Here is a 15,705-nt window from a genome sequence, read left to right as displayed (position 1 = left end):
TCCTATGTAGTCTGGACCTATCAGGGCTCCATCTTTAAAACTATCCTTTCTGACTCTTTGTCTTTTGTTCTTCACTAATTATTCTAGACTTTAATTTCACAGGAGGCTTATCCCTCCGAGCAGGCAAGAATTTCCTGGTGAGGTGCTGGCTACCCTGCAATAGGCCAGAGGAACCTCTCTGGGACTTATAGGGCAATGAAAATCTTCCCTGAGTGGGTAGGAGTTAAGAGTAGAGGCCTGGAGTAGGACCACTGAGAGAACTGGAAAACCTCAGTGGCTGGCTCATGATCCCTCAGGCCAGCAACTCTACATCCTTATTCTCTAAACAGTTACTTTTTTATTGCCCCTGCCCAGGACTAGTCAAGCTTGGGCCTGGCAACACCAAGATAAAGGCCTTATTCAATAAGTAAATATTTTTTGAGCACTTACTACATGCTGGGCTGTATTCAAAGTGATAGAGATACACCAGTATAGACAACATGGATATCCCTGTCTTCAGGAACATATGCAAACATAACTGACGAATAAATTGTTAGAAATGGAATTGTTGGAGTACAGGGCAAGTGCATTTAACATTTTTTTTGTTGACATTTCCTAATCGACATATGAAGAGTTCATTATAGTGTTATAGTTTATTTTGCACCTGGATGTCTGTTTCCCTATTAGTGCTTTTGATGGTACCAGGGGTGCTCTACCACTGAGCCACATCCCCAGGCCTTTTTAGTTTTTGAGACAAGGTCTTGCTGGGTTGCCCAGGCTGGCCTCAAACTCGCCATCCTCCTAGCTGGGCTTACAGGCATACAGCACAAGCCCTCAGCAGTGTATCCTTCCAACCAGAGGGATAATTGAATCACAGATGATTACTCCTAACTGCTATCTTCTAGTTTTGTCCACAAAGACCAGTTGCTGTTCCCCAAGGCTAGAACTGGACTACCTTCATAGGATACACACACACACACACACACACACACACACACACACTCACGAAAGGAGAGGTGGTCCTTTTTTTTTTTAATATTTATTTTTTAGTTCTCGGCGGACACAACATCTTTGTTGGTATGTGGTGCTGAGGATCGAACCGGGCCCCACGCATGCCAGGCTAGCGCGCTACCGCTTGAGCCACATCCCCAGCCCGAGAGGTGGTCCTTGATAGAGATTTACCCTATTTGGATCTGAAGATATAGTTCAGTGGTAGAGCACTTGCCTAGCAGGCATAAGGCCCTGAGTTCAGTCCCCAACACCATCAAAAACAAAACACTGTTTGCACTGTTTGGGGAGGTTCTTTGTAAGGGTGGAGCTCAATCCTGGTAGAGCTAGAAGACCCCTCAGGACCTCTCCCCCATTTTAGGAGCAAGAGAGTAGAGCAAGTGAGGAGGAATGCCAGAGAAGGAATCAACAAAGGACATTATCAGGTAACCCTCAGTTCAGGCATAGGTACTAAGTTCAGCCACTCCACTCCTGAATTTAAAGGAATTGGGGAGAAGGGGGACTTAGGGAAGATTTGTCAATAAGAGTGTGGCAACATTGTCGCAGAGTGCATAAGACCTGGAGTGCTTGGCAGGGGCTTGCACACTAACTGGGCCGACCTCATCACCTGAGCTGGTCAGGGGATGATTTTGGCATTCTTCCTGGAGATAGACAGTTGTTAGGGTCAGTGGGCAGCCCTGAACACCTACAGGTGCAGGAAAAGAAGCTCCAGAATTTTGGAGCAGCGAATATGTCCTGATTTCCAGGACTGTCTAATTTCAGATTTTCTGCCCTGCAAGTTCCCCAGCACCGGTCAGACTGGGTGTTCCAGTTTCTGCTTCAGAAAACATGGTCTGTCTCTCTCATAGGTAACGGAGAAGGGAGATGGCAGTTTATTACTTCCAGTGTTTAAGTGTGGGGTTGGGTGGGAACCAGAGACAGGCAGAGATGGCCCCAGCCCTGTGTCAGAATCTCCCGTTAAATCCTCAGCTCGGCCCAGATCCGCGCTAAGAGAGCTGGTGAAAGCGACGGAAGGCATTGTGACTTCCGTCACTTTCACCTTTCATTGAGACCTACTTGTTCACACCTAGGGCGGTCGGATCTGTTAGCCTGGCTCCATGCCTCTCCCCACCCGCTCAATGAAGTGGATCCAAGCTGGAGCGAGGCGCCACGTGCGAGGGGAACGCAGCCTGCCGTGGCTGCTTGTAAGACCCTGGGTTCGGTGTGGTCCATTATAGGCGGCTGGGATGAGGATGACACTTTCTCGCAGAGAGGGGACTCCACCTCCCGAAAGAAGGGCTACGGCTATTTGAGCCAACAACTCCCGCCCTCAACTACCCAACCCCAGCGGCTGTCGGGCCATCCCCTGAAACCATCAGGCCACGGCCCCCAGCCGCGGACGTTCGGCTCCGCTCGTAGTCCGGCCCATCTCCCCACCCGAGGCCCCGCCTCGGTCTCCGCCCGGGTCCCGCCAGCTCCTGGGAGGCGGTGCCCGGCGGCCGCCTGGGGCGGAGAAGTTTGTAGGACTACAAGTCCCAGAAGTCTCTGGATCCTGCCCCAGGGGCGGGGCCACCACGGCAGCGAATTGGGAGGAGCCCTGGCGCTCAGGCTAGGGAACGCGTGTGGCCAATCGTGGGGCCGTTCCCGCCGTGAGCCGATGGGGGCGGGGAGAAGCCCGTCTGGGCCGGGACAAAAGCCGGATCCCGGGCGGCTACCGGCGGCTGGACCGCTCGGGGTAGTGGGGTGAGCCTGGGCCTGTGGAGGGAGCGACGCGCTCAGACTTTCGCGGAGAGGTGAGTGCAGCGGCGGTTTTTGCGGGCGAGACCACCACTCCCCCGGGAGCTTCCTGCTTCCCTCCCCCAACCCGGAACCGTCTCTTCCGACACTGGCTTGGTGCTCTCGAGCCCTTCCTGCACCTGCTTGGAAGTTTTGGGGGGCTTAGCTTTAGGTTAGCCTTCGTTCGGGACCCCGGCTGGTGACCTCGTGTCGGCCCTCCCCCCTCGATTCCAGTTCCTGGGAGTTTGCACAGGTCTTGCCGCCGACCTTGCTTCTTTTCCCTTCCCTCCACGCCTTTGCCGCGTCCTGGCACCCCTCTGCTCCACCCGGCGGCAGCTATGGAGCCTCCTCCGGCTTTTTCGGGCCAACTTTTGCCCCCATCCGTATCCCTCACCGGATGCCGGAGCGGGAAGTAGAAAAAGCGGTGGGGACTCGCCCCGCTCAGACCCCTCGCAAGCCAGACTCAGGCCTGTTCTCTCAGTTCTGTGGAGAATTGATTACGCTCCACGCCGAAGTGGAGGAAGCGGGCCCGGCCACGCGGGCCGGGGTGATCCAGGGCGCCCGAGGCCTTGCCGCGCCGCGAGGAAGTGCTGGAAGAGCACGCCTTGCTCTTGGAGCTGCAGTCGGGCCCAGCCCCTAAACGACAGATGGCGGGGGTGGGGGTGTCATTGCTTCTCCCCACCCCTGATCTGTCCCGGAGTCTGGACTAGAGGCAAGGTCTTGGGGGTGGCGGGCGGAGGATGCTGCCGCCTCCCTCCTGTCCAGCCTGGCAGAGGGCCAGCCCCAGCGCCTGCTGACATCTCCAGCCTTGGCAGTACCAAGGAGTTCTGCCATTAGGGGGTCGATAGGGGTCTGCCTGGGAAGAGGATTTTGGAAGGGGTGGAAAGGAGGAGTGCATAGTACAGTTTGGTCTGCCAATTCATTTCACCTCTTGTCTCTACTCTTTTAACTTTGCTGTGTCTCACACTGCTCAGCTCCTAGGATTTCTGAAATGTTGGGTGAGGAAGAGCTGGTAGATTCCAGCTGCCCAGAGGGGTAATTTTCACCTCTTAGCTTCTTGAACATCTTGATGGGTGGTGAAACTGGTCTCCATCCCCATTTGATACTTGCTACAACAGGGAATACTCAAAAAGAATTCTGCCCCTTTCCTTTACTCCAGAAATTGCCTGTCCTCTCAAAAACAAACAAGCAAACAAACAAAAACTTTATGCCTTTCCCAAAGAGAGATCCTGTGTAGCATCCCCAGTGATTTTTTTTTTTTTCTCTGCTGGTTGTGTCCCAGAGATACCTTCCTGGGGAACAGGCTCCTTTCATTCAGCCTTCGCTGCGGGTAGCCTCTGCTCGCCTCTGCTCATAGCTGCTGTGAGTCACTGTGTCTGCATAAAATACCCCATTCAGCTTATAAGGTCCCTCTCTTACAATGTATATGTGTGAGTTTTCAGTTTGTTTGCTTGTTTGTTTTCTCCCAAATAGTTTATACATTTACCTCTTACTAGGATAGTTCCTGGGGTATAAGGTCTGCCCTGAAACCATCTATCCCAAGTTTGACAGCACATTCAGCTACTGGGAGAAGCAGCCTTAGATTTTTTTTGGGGGGGGGTTCCCCATACTCAAATTGGTATACACTTTGTCCCATTGTCACTAGGAGCAAAAGTTCTTAACTGGTGGTTGGTCTGGAGGCCATCATGCCATAGTCACAGGTGAGCACCTTAAAATAATATGTACAGTTGGGTTTGTGCATCCTTTTTTGGACTTTCTTCAGATTATCAAAGAGCATGAGACCTCAAAGCTTAAGAGCCACTGCCCAGCTGGGTGTGGTGGTGCATGCCTTTAATCCCAGGGACGGGGTAGGCTAAGGCAGGCAGGACTACAAGTTGAAGGCCAGTCTGAGCAATTTAGCAAGACCCTGTCTCAAAAAAAGGGATAAGGATATATAGTTCAGTGGTAGTAACACCACTGAGCAAATGATGGTTTGATTTCTCTCCAAGTCCTCTCTCTGGGTTTGTGAGCCAGTTGCCCCTCACCCAACATTAGTGAATATGCAGAGACCAGACTCCTTCCTGTTATTCTATAAATTCTTTGTCTCAGTCTTCCCATCTGAGCCAGAGTGCTCTTGCTGCAAATCTTGTTTTGGTCAACTGGCAAATCTTTTCTATCTTGTATCCTCCTACTGTGTCTTTCCCACTTTCCAAAGACCATGTGGAGGTGGGCTCTTGAATCTGAGATTTGATCTGGGCATCTAGAAAATTGTGATCCTCCCCCCACCCCATCCCCAGCTGCCAAAGGTTGCTTTTCTTTCCCTTGTCTTTTCCACAGTTGGTTTTTGTGTCTGCTCTGGGAGTGCCAGACTTGGTGGCTGTTGTACTTCACTCTTCTGGAGAGGCTTGGCTGGGGCTTTCTTTGGAGTTTGTGATCACTCCTGCAGGTGTCTGCACTGCTGAAGGTGGTCTCCTGCTGCCCACTACTCTTTCTGCTTGATTTGCCTTGGACTACACTCTGTTTGGGAGAGGAAGGGGGTGTACCCATTTGATTTCAGGACCAGTTTTTCTGGTCTGAGTCAAGAAGGTTGGGAAATGGAGCTGAAGTGGGTGGGGGTGGAAAACATGGGACAGTGGGGCTGGTTGGGGTGTCTCCTTCAGAACCTCACTGAGAAGGAATCACAAGCCATTGCAGGGGCAAGATCAGAATCGGGAAGGTCTCTGAGCTCCTTCCCAGCTACCAGACTTTGGGCCTGACACCAAACTGAATACTCGTGTTGTGCTCAGCTGGAGGCTAGCTGGTAGCAGAGGGAGATAGCCAAGCTAGGGTTAGAATCTAAAGCCCCATCGATCTCTTGGCCATTTGGGGGTTGCCCTGGAGTTCTGGTCTTCCCTGACCTAGGATGGGAGACCAACCTTCCTGGATGGGTAAACTTGCCAGCTCCTTAACTCCGCCATCCTTTATTTGTTCTTGACTTTCTTCTCCCCTAGCTAATTCAACTACTTCCATTCTGGGCTGTTGTGGGAGTCAGGAGTGACTTGTCCTGATCTGGCCAAGCTCTTGGAGTGTATGATTTGATTGATTCCCTTTCCCATCTCCTTCTCGCCCCAAATAACTCTTTGAGTTATCCAAAGGAAAATGGGTGTGTCTGGTAGGATGTTGGGGGGGGGCAGTCACGGACTTTTTATCACAGACCCTCTGAAGCCATGGAACAAATACACAGGTCTTGTCTTTGGAGAAGTGCTCTTTCCTCTTAGGCCACTGGATTTTTCTGGGCACCTAGCTATAGAAGCATTTGGGTTTGAGTTAGGTTTATTAGTTGGGCTTCTTGGGAAAATTCTCTTAACCCATCTGCGCTTTTATTCCTCATCTAAGAAATGAGGTTATGCTCTCAGTGTACACTGAGGCTCCAGTAAGGTGAGTTCCTCCTTGTTCCCCTCCTTCTCTCCTTCTTCCCTTCAGTGTTGGGGACGGAGTCCAAGGCGCTTGCCACTCTACCACTGATTTATACCCTTAGTCCCTAAGATGAGTGTCTTTACACATTGAGGATCCATGGATGGTTTCTGCCTCTTTCCTGCTCTGGCTCAGTTGGAAGTGACTAGTACAGGGTGGTCCCCAGAGAGGCCTCTGTTTTGCTTAGTGGGTTTTGCTCTAAAGTAGCCACTGGATGACTCAGTGGGGTGGGTGGGATGTACTGAAGGTCACAGTTCCCCGCCCTGTGTGTGCTCTGCACTCAGGGGTGGGGTGGGAGTTCAGTTTCCTAGGCTTTCTGCTCCCATTCCCACCTCCCCAACCAGGGCCCTGGGAGTATGATTCTACTTGAAGTTAAGTAAACTTGCTGGCCTGGGGGCCTGGTGATGTGTACGGGTGAGTTGGGGGTGGGGGAGATGAGAACTGTAGGGAGAGCTAGGTCAGCCTCACACAATTCCAGCTGTGTTCCTTAGTCCAGATACCCAGAGGGTGAGTTTCAGCACTGCCTTCCACCTTGGGTGGGACCAGCTCTTAGATTTGCATTAAACCCCTGCTATTCCTGGCCTCCCCTTGAGATGCCCTTTGCTCCAGGATGAATGTGGCTGTGGCTGAGCTGGTTTGGCCTAGAGGCAGTAGAGCAAGGTTGAGGGCAGGGGCATTGCGGATTTTCATTTCTTCGCTTCACCATTTTCCATCACCCATCATTTTCAGGTCCTCTGCTGGAGAAGTCACCATTTGAGCTCTCCCTCCCTCCTGTTCGGGCAGCCCTTTTCCTCCTTCTTAAGAAAAGCCAAGGTTTAGTTTTATTGGTGGGACAATTGAAAGTGGGTTTGTTCTGCTGGAGTAGATGGTACCTCTACTTTCTTATCTCCACTAACCTGCTCTTCTCACCCTAACAGGTAAAGCAGGTCCCTCTGCAGCCATGTCTGCCAAGGCAATTTCCGAGCAGACAGGCAAGGAACTCCTTTACAAGTACATCTGCACCACCTCAGCCATCCAGAACCGGTTCAAGTATGCCAGGGTCACCCCTGATACAGACTGGGCCCGCCTGCTGCAGGACCACTCCTGGCTGCTCAGCGAGGTGAGCCCTGTTTCCACACTGAACCCTTCTTCCAGGCCCCCAGTCTGGGAGGAGAAAGTGATTGATTTGTGGGAGATGTCCCAAAGGGGTCATAGATTGCTGATTGCCTGCATCAGCCCCTGTAGGGGGGCTGAGCAGAGTCTTGATTTTGCTCAGAGCCCTGTATATTGAGGTACCCTGGCATGGGCTTGGAACTAGACAAACTGATGTTTAAATCCCAGCTCTTCGTGAGATTTATTATATTTTGTCCTGAGGCAGTCCATTTCACATCTCTGAATTTCAGGTTCTCCCTCTGTCAAATAGGGATAACACTCTGGGATATAAGGATTAGCAGCAGCGTCCAGAAAGCATTTAGTGTGCTGCCTGGCATTTGGTAGATGCTTGATAAAAAGTAGTCATGTTATTCTTTCCTCCAAGTGGAGCATATTAGTAATGTGTCAGGGTAATTAGGAAGTGTGACCTTGTACTTTGAGAAGAATAGCCTACAGGACCCTGGGGTTCAGTCTTGAATACAAGCTTCTGTCTTTGGATCCTGTCTTTGGAAAGCTCTTAGACTTCTTTGGCAGGCCCTAGAGAGCAAGACTAGGACCCATGGTGGGTGTTTCCTTCCTCTGTGAAGCAGCTCAGGGGTAGCAAGTTTCCTAGCACCTGAGCTAGGTGCTGCCTGTTTGACTTTATAATAGACAGGGGTGGGTTTGACCAGATTACCTCAAAGGTAAGGACCTTGTCACACCAGGACTCTGCCAAGTCCATGTTCTGAGGAGTTTGCAGTTGAATCAAGAAGCTCATATATCCATGGGGAGGGCAGGGAATCATTCATTCAGCAGGTATTTACTGAGCACATACTCTGCTAGGCTCAATCCTAGGTATGGATGGTTCTAGACTCCTGGTCATCAAAAAAGATTAGCCCAGTGTGTTAGTGCATGTCTATAATCTCAGTGGCTCAGGAGGCTGAGGCAGGAGGATCTTGAGTTTAAAGCCAGCTTCAGCAGCTTAGTAAGGCCCTAAGCAACATAGTGAGACCCTGTCTGTAAATAAAATGCAAAAAGGGCTGGGCATGTGGCTCCTTGGTTAAGTGCCCCTAGGTTCAATCCCCAGTACTTGAGAGAGAGAGAGAAAAGAGTGTGTGTTTAGGCTGGGGTAGGTGAGGGAAGCTAACCCTGATAGACGAAAAAGTAAACTTTTAGAGTGTGATGAATTAGAAGTCACCCAGATTGTCCTGTGCTTTGGGTCTCTAAAACTGTTAACTTCTTATGTTATCCTCTCCTTCCTATGCTAAATGCCACTCCTCTCTTTCCAGAGCTTGGTAGTCAAGCCAGACCAGCTGATCAAACGACGTGGAAAGCTTGGCCTAGTTGGGGTTAACCTCACTCTGGATGGAGTGAAGTCTTGGCTAAAGCCACGACTGGGACATGAGGCCACGGTGAGTCCAGGTGTAGGGTCAGGGTGGAAGTTCTGTGGTAATAGAAGCAACATGATCACATCCAGATCAGCCACTATGGCTTACTTCTACAGCCAGTCGAGGCAGCCAGGGGAGGTGGGGGTTTGTGGCGCTGCTTGGGCAGCAGGGACGATCTTGGTGCTTGTTTCTAACTTCCCTATAGGGGAATCTAAACTCCTTTTGTTACTGATTCAGACAAGATGTACTTCGAAGATAGAATTGGAGAGCTGTTGGAATTGGTATGTTTCTTTAACAATGATCACAAAATAAGACTTTTGAGGCCCATTCTGGGAACTGCTTTTTTTCCAGTTTCAAAGGGGTTATGGGAACTGCTTGTGATGACATGCTTTCCAAAAAGGATAGATGATAAGATGAAATGGGAGATGCAGAATCATTTAGGCAGAGAGATGTACTGGGCCAAAACTCTTTGATGAGACAGTTAATAATGCTGAAAGAGCAAATTTAATTCTTCTCTCAGCTCAGTGATTAATTTCAACAAGTGTAGAAGAGAGAGCTAGAGTGAAATATGGTTTAAGAAGGTGAAGGGGTGCTTAGTACTAAGTATGTTTCTTCCTACTCTTCAAGGGATTGGACAACTAAGGGAGGGTATGGGACTGAGGCTTGGCTTAGCCTGGGAATGCTGGTGCACCTGGCTTTGCACACAATTCTGAAGGGCTTGATAATCATCCGGGGTAAGTGTGGACCAGGGATGAGCTTTTCTTCCTTGGAAATAGGAAGCAAGGTAGCAATGGAGATGCTTTCTTTATTGGGCTTCCTCAAAGTAGCTCTTAATGTTAAACTTCAATTTCTGACACTCATGGATAAAGAGGGATCCTTGAAGTTGCACACGGCCTGGTGACAAAAACATCCAATCTTTGAGTTCCCAGGTGTCTGGGGAGAAGATGATGGGGCTTATGGTTAAACAGTGTCCTCACGGAGCATGTCAAGCTCCCTTCTCCTCAGCTGGCTGTTGGGAGGGGGCTATTGGGGACATCTGAGCTGGCAGCAGCATCTCACCCGGCAGGAGCGGCTCATTACCTCTGGATCACTGTCTGGTCCCTGACTCAGCAATGACGCACAGTCCGGGTGGGGAGTTCAGGACATACTGGGATGAACACTGTCTCGCCTTGACTGCCGCCAGGGACTCACTTAGACTGATTAGCTCTGCAGGCCTGTTGCCCTCAGTAAAATCTGTGGAGAAGTTTTCCCCATCAAGCTCTGGCTCTTCTCTTCCCTGCTGGGCCTCGTGTCCTCAGGCTGTGTCACTGTGCCTACAAGGCATACAAAGCAGAATACTCATCCCCGTCCTTCACACGGGCCTATCTCTCTGCTTGAGCTCTGGGATGGCCTTGATTTGTCTGAGCTATTTAATTTGTGGCGTGGTAGGGCAGGAGATGAGGCCTGATTTCTGCCTTTTGGGATGGGGCAACATTGAACTGACGGAGGTAGAAAGCAAACTTGCAAGGTCAGTGTGTGTCCAGGTGCAGCTGGGCTGGGACAAGGGGGTTAAAGAGATATCTCAAGGGCTTCTTGAACTTGGGAACCTGTGACCCCTTACCCTGGCTTCTGGAAAAAAATCTCCTTTCTGGGTGTCATGGTTACAGTGCTTGGACTTGATCCCTCCTTCCCTGGGGAGCAAGGTGTGCTGTCCCTCTAAGCTTCATCTCCCTCAATTTCTCCATAGGTTGGCAAGGCCAGAGGCTTCCTCAAGAACTTTCTGATTGAACCCTTTGTCCCACACAGTCAGGTATGTGAGGCAGCTCCAAACTGGTTCATTCCATCTTAAGGTATTTGTCTACCTTAAAGTAATGAAAAGAGAGGTAAAACTGAAGGAGAAAAGCCAACAGGACCAGGGGTACTGGAGCTGAACTGTGGGTGGGAGGGTACTACAGACCTGAGTCTGAGCAGGAAGTTCAGAAGGGGCTTAGTTGCAGCAGGCCAGAGTTAGGGCAGATAATGAGGGACATAAAGGCAGGTCTGCTTCCCCTAAATGGAGTCTCCTTGGTTCGGCCAGGGAGGTAGTAGCCTCTGCTCTCCTCCTTGTCCCCAAAGGAGAATAAACAGGTCTTCTCTGGGTGAATGTTTTCTGCTGGGTTTAGAAATGAGTTCAACTCTGCCCCTCACCCACTTTATGTTGTCTTTATTTACAAGGCGGAGGAGTTTTATGTCTGCATCTATGCAACCCGCGAAGGGGACTATGTCTTGTTCCATCATGAGGGGGGAGTGGACGTGGGTGATGTGGATGCCAAAGCCCAGAAGCTCCTTGTTGGTGTGGATGAGAGGCTGAATCCTGAGGATATCAAGAAACACCTGTTGGTCCATGCCCCTGAAGACAAAAAAGAGTTGAGTCACTGGGATGGTAGGGAGGTGGCAGTGGGGATGGGGAGACTGATGGGCCCAGAGGAAGCAGAGTGGGCCTGTCTGGCTGTCTGGGAGCAGGTGGTAGGCATAGCCCTAGTCTTGAGGAAGAGCGCCACGTGTGGGGGCGGAGTGCTGCCCAAGTCACGCTGCACTATGCTGTCAGCATCCCTCACCTCCCTGCCCCTGTCTGTCTGGCGCCTCCTCCCCCAGCTCCACGTCTGACAGCTCCTTTCCACCTCAGTGGCTGAAGAGTGACATCCAGGGAGCAGGGTTTGCAGAGGAGAGCTAGGGGTCGGTAGGGCAGGTGTCAGGAAGTGGGGCTGTCAGTGTTAGTGAGAGATTGTTGTGGAGATTGGGGGCAAGGGCCTGCTGAGTTTGCCTGTTGATAGGTTGACTGTCCCTCTGTCCCTCTCCCCTCTAGAATTCTGGCCAGTTTCATCTCTGGCCTCTTCAATTTCTACGAGGACCTGTACTTCACCTACCTGGAGATCAATCCTCTTGGTAACAGACACTGCTTGGGTGGGGTGGGGCAAGGGTCAGTTATAACTGGGTCCCAGTGCCTCTAAAAAGACTGGCCTTAGTGTTCAGAGAGCAAGACGCCTGCTTTCCAGAGGGCTGTAAGCAACTGGTGTGCAGATGGGGAGAGATTTTCAAGCTCATTTGGGGCCAACTACTGTTTTTGAGCTCTCAGAAAACATTCCTCTTTTAGCCGATTCCAACTTCTTCATTTGGCCTTAATTTGTCCTCTGATGGGGAAGTCCTGGTTCTGATCTGACTGTGCTGGGTTGCTTTTCCTGCCAGTGGGTTAGGCTTCCTAGGCCCTTGTAGGACCCTCAGGCCCTTTTTCCCTTGGTGTACTTGGAGGCTCCACCTCTCTCTCTGGGAGTTGGTCAATCATTGACCCCAACAGTGGGAAGAGCTTGCTGCAGGCCTTTCTGGCTGTGAAGGAGACAGGTGGTGTGGGAGAGTGGCATGGGCTCTTTCTGGCCAGGGCCTCCCAGGGCAAAGTCCAGGAGGCTGAAAAATTAAATCAGATTCCAGCTGAGGATGCAGTCCCTCTAATGGGCCAGATGGCCATGTGCTAACTTAATTAGCTAAATGGCCCTAGGGGGGAAGGAAGATGGATGTTCAGTAAGGCAGCAGTAAGTGAATTGTGCTGATTGGGGACTCAGTGTACCCATGACTTCCCACTCCACCTTACATTGAGGCTTCCTCCTAGCAGGACCCCAGGAATCCCAGAGCTACACACCTGGGCTGGTATTCTAACAATAATGCATTTTGAACACATTTTCAGTTTTCATTCCTAAATTTTAAAATTTATTTATGTATTTTTTTTGGTGCTTTGGATGGAATCTAGGACCTGGTGCATGCTAAGCAAATGCTTTACTGCTGAGCTATACCCCTGCCACTTTTTTTTTTTTTTTTTTTTTTTAATGGCAGGGCCATGGGGGTGGAGGCAAAAGGTTAAATATTTAAAGCAGGGAGTATAGCATGTTATAAAGATGTCTAAAAATTGCCATGGCAATGAGTACAGACCTCCCTGTCCCAATACCAAAAGGCCAGGGACTAGGAACTGGTCTTGGAGAACTTGTCTTTCCTTTAATAGGAGAAAGCTGAGTCTCCAGGTGATTAGGGAGTTCCCAGGCCTTTGAGGGACCCCATAGGGGTTGTTTGGGAGACTCTGGTGAAAGAGTTTGGACCAGAGTTGGTATCTGATTCCCTCTCCTTTTCTTGCAGTGGTGACCAAGGATGGTGTCTATGTTCTTGACTTGGCAGCCAAGGTGGATGCCACCGCCGACTACATCTGCAAAGTGAAATGGGGTGATATAGAGTTTCCTCCCCCCTTCGGACGTGAGGCATATCCAGAGGTGAGGCGAGTTTAAAGAGGAGATGGAGGGTTATGGGGTCAAGGAGCAAGTGACTAATCTCAGACGAGCATTGGGCCCCATCCTGGGCTGTGTATTTGGCAGGAAAAGGAAGATCAAGAACCATTTAATTTTCTTAAAATCCCAGTGGGATGGGGGTGGGGGTGGGAGTCCGCCAAGCCTCTGAATCCCAGCCAGAAATCCTTTTAGACTTCATTCTCAATCAACCTCCCTGGGCTCTTAACTTGATTTGCTGCTTCTCTTTAATTCCAAGTGGCTCCCCCTGATCCCATCAGAAGGGAAAGTAGTTCTCGCACCACTCTAGCTGAGAATTTTAATTGCTGTCTCCCACCCCATCCTCTGAGTCCTCCCAGCAGGGTCAGGCCTTCTGAAGCCACGCAGGCTGGGCTGGAAGGAGAGGTAGGGCTGGGAGGGGAGGAGAGGCCCGTGTACCAAGCAGGTACATGCACGTAGGGGTTGTGGTAAAAACGAAGTGACATAGTGAAGTTCTGGAGTTGGGAAGTTTGTCTCCAGGTGGTGACTGTGGCTGTGGGTGGTTTTGGTATTTGAAGATACCAACATGTTTGTTTCACGTGTGTGTGGCTCTCACAATCCCTTCTTTCCCTACCCCATTGAGGTGATTGACCTCTTCATGTATCTCCAGGGAAAGGGGAGTGGTCCTGGAATCTCTGACCTTGTGAAGGGGACACCCCAACGATCTTCCTTTTCCTCTCTGGTCCCTAGGAAGCCTACATTGCAGACTTGGATGCCAAAAGTGGGGCGAGCCTGAAGCTGACCTTGCTGAACCCCAAAGGGAGGATCTGGACCATGGTGGCTGGAGGTGGCGCCTCTGTTGTTTACAGGTGACAGGAGGGGGTTACTGATGACATGTCAGCCTGGTGTACCTGGTACCCACTCCTGTGTCACCTGTAGATCACTGGTTTCTCACCTTTGTGAGCCAGGAACTCACAGGGCAGATAAATGCAGTGATATCTCAAGAGCTTTGAGAGGCTCTGGTGAAGGCCCCTCTGTACAGTGTCTCCTCTAACCTTATTTGCTTCAGAATGATGTGTTTTCTTTTTTGGTACAGGAAATTGAACCCAGGTGTGCTTTGGTGCTTTACCATCAAGCCAAACCCCCAGCCCTTTTTATTTTTTGTCTTGAGGCAGGGTCTTGCTAAGTTGCTGAGGCTAGCCTCAAACTTTCAAGCCTCCTGCCTCAGTCTCCCGAGTTGCTGGGATTACAGGCATGTGCCACCATGCCTGGCCTGTTTTTATAAGTTTTAATTCTTTTTTCAAAAAATATTTATTTTTTAGTTGTAGTTAGATACAATATTGTTAATTAATCTATTTTTATGTGGTGCTGAGGATCAAACCCGGGGCCTTGCCCGTGCTAGGCAAGTGCTCTACCACTGAGCCACAACCCCAGCCCCGTAAGTTTTAATTATTAGGGTTAATGATGTGTGCCCTATGCACAAGTATAACCAATACAGAAAATGAATAAGCAAGTGAAAGTTGCCTGTCTCCCTACCAAGTCACCTTGTTGAACACGTTACTCTATGTCCTTGCAGCATTTTAATGCTGCAGTAAGTATTTATACTTTTTTATTTTGTAGAAATATTGATATCATATTCTACATTCTTTTCAGTACTCAGCAATTTTTTTCTCTAAAAAAGTAGATCTCTGTTCTTTCTAGAAGTGTGGTCTGCCACATCCCCTTCTGGCTGGTTGGTACCCTTTATCTGACTGCAACAGTCTTCTCCATTGGGCAGCCTGTTGGGGACTCCTGTGACGGGCAGTTTCTTTATCTTGGGCAGTTGCTTATTGTTTGTTGACCCACACTGCCTGCCCAGAACCCTGGTGCGCCAGGGCTCAAAGTGCACTGCCCAGGAGACTCCTTCTGGAGCACAGCTGGCCTTTCAAGTGAGACTTGCGTGGGGATTGGGGGTTGGTGTTGGTTCCACAGGCTGACTTCAGTGCTTCATGGTGGAGACAATGTGTTCTCTCAGGCACTAGGCTACCTTCCTTTGCCCCAAGCCAGCATTGACTTCTGTGTCTCCCTGGCAGTGATACCATCTGTGACCTGGGGGGTGTCAATGAGCTGGCCAACTATGGAGAATACTCGGGTGCCCCAAGTGAGCAGCAGACCTATGACTATGCCAAGACCATCCTTTCCCTCATGACCCGTGAGAAACACCCAGATGGTAAGGCCTGGCTGTGCACATGTACACAGTTCACCCATTCTCCTGGGATGACCCAGTGGGAACAGCTCTTTTTTTTTTTCCTTTCTTTTTGTTCCAGGGATTGAACCCAGAGGCACTTAATCATTGAGCCACATCCCCACTCCTTTTTATTTTATTTTGAGACAGGATCTCGCTAAGTTGTTTAAGGTTTTACTAAGTTGCTAAGTCTTGCTTTGAATTTGTGATCCATCTGCCTCAGCCTCCAGAGTTGCTGGGATTACCGGCTTGTGCCATCACATCTGACATAAACTCAGTTCTTAGTGACCTTATGTATCACCTGGGTTGTGTGATTTCCAGTGTGCCTTTACCAAGTGCCTATAGTTTTGGGATTATACATGCTCATTTCCCTTCCTTTAAATGAGAAAGGGAAGGACAGAGGGAGAGAGATGTTAACTTTTCCATCTCATCCGAGGTATCCAGAAGCCAAACTGGATTTCTGGGTGCCAACTAGGAATGATGTAGGGATTGTGGGTTTGAATGACCATCACCACCCAGTAGTGAGGATAATGGAGAAGCCTGATTA

The 15,705-nt window shown here is 50.1% G+C and overlaps 1 protein-coding gene across 2 annotated transcripts in view; it reads left to right on the top strand.

Moving 5' to 3' along the window:
- The first annotated feature begins 2,608 nt into the window (after positions 1 to 2,608).
- The window catches only part of ACLY (ATP citrate lyase), a 41,061-nt gene continuing 27,964 nt past the window's right edge, over positions 2,609 to 15,705 (top strand). For both annotated transcript variants that reach the window (XM_081270878.1, XM_081270877.1), the window contains exons 1-9: positions 2,609 to 2,759; positions 7,092 to 7,273; positions 8,574 to 8,696; positions 10,399 to 10,461; positions 10,866 to 11,056; positions 11,497 to 11,576; positions 12,813 to 12,943; positions 13,685 to 13,803; positions 15,007 to 15,143. In XM_081270878.1, coding sequence (XP_081127004.1) covers positions 7,115 to 7,273; positions 8,574 to 8,696; positions 10,399 to 10,461; positions 10,866 to 11,056; positions 11,497 to 11,576; positions 12,813 to 12,943; positions 13,685 to 13,803; positions 15,007 to 15,143 — 1,003 coding nt within the window. In that variant the 5' untranslated portion in view covers positions 2,609 to 2,759; positions 7,092 to 7,114. The remainder of the gene's footprint in view (positions 2,760 to 7,091; positions 7,274 to 8,573; positions 8,697 to 10,398; positions 10,462 to 10,865; positions 11,057 to 11,496; positions 11,577 to 12,812; positions 12,944 to 13,684; positions 13,804 to 15,006; positions 15,144 to 15,705) is intronic.

This window comes from Spermophilus citellus (assembly GCF_964194105.1).
Source record: "Spermophilus citellus genome assembly, chromosome: 17".
Taxonomy (NCBI): domain Eukaryota; kingdom Metazoa; phylum Chordata; class Mammalia; order Rodentia; family Sciuridae; genus Spermophilus; species Spermophilus citellus.
Note: the sequence above shows the minus strand (reverse complement) of the source record. Positions and strands in the feature narration are given on the sequence as shown.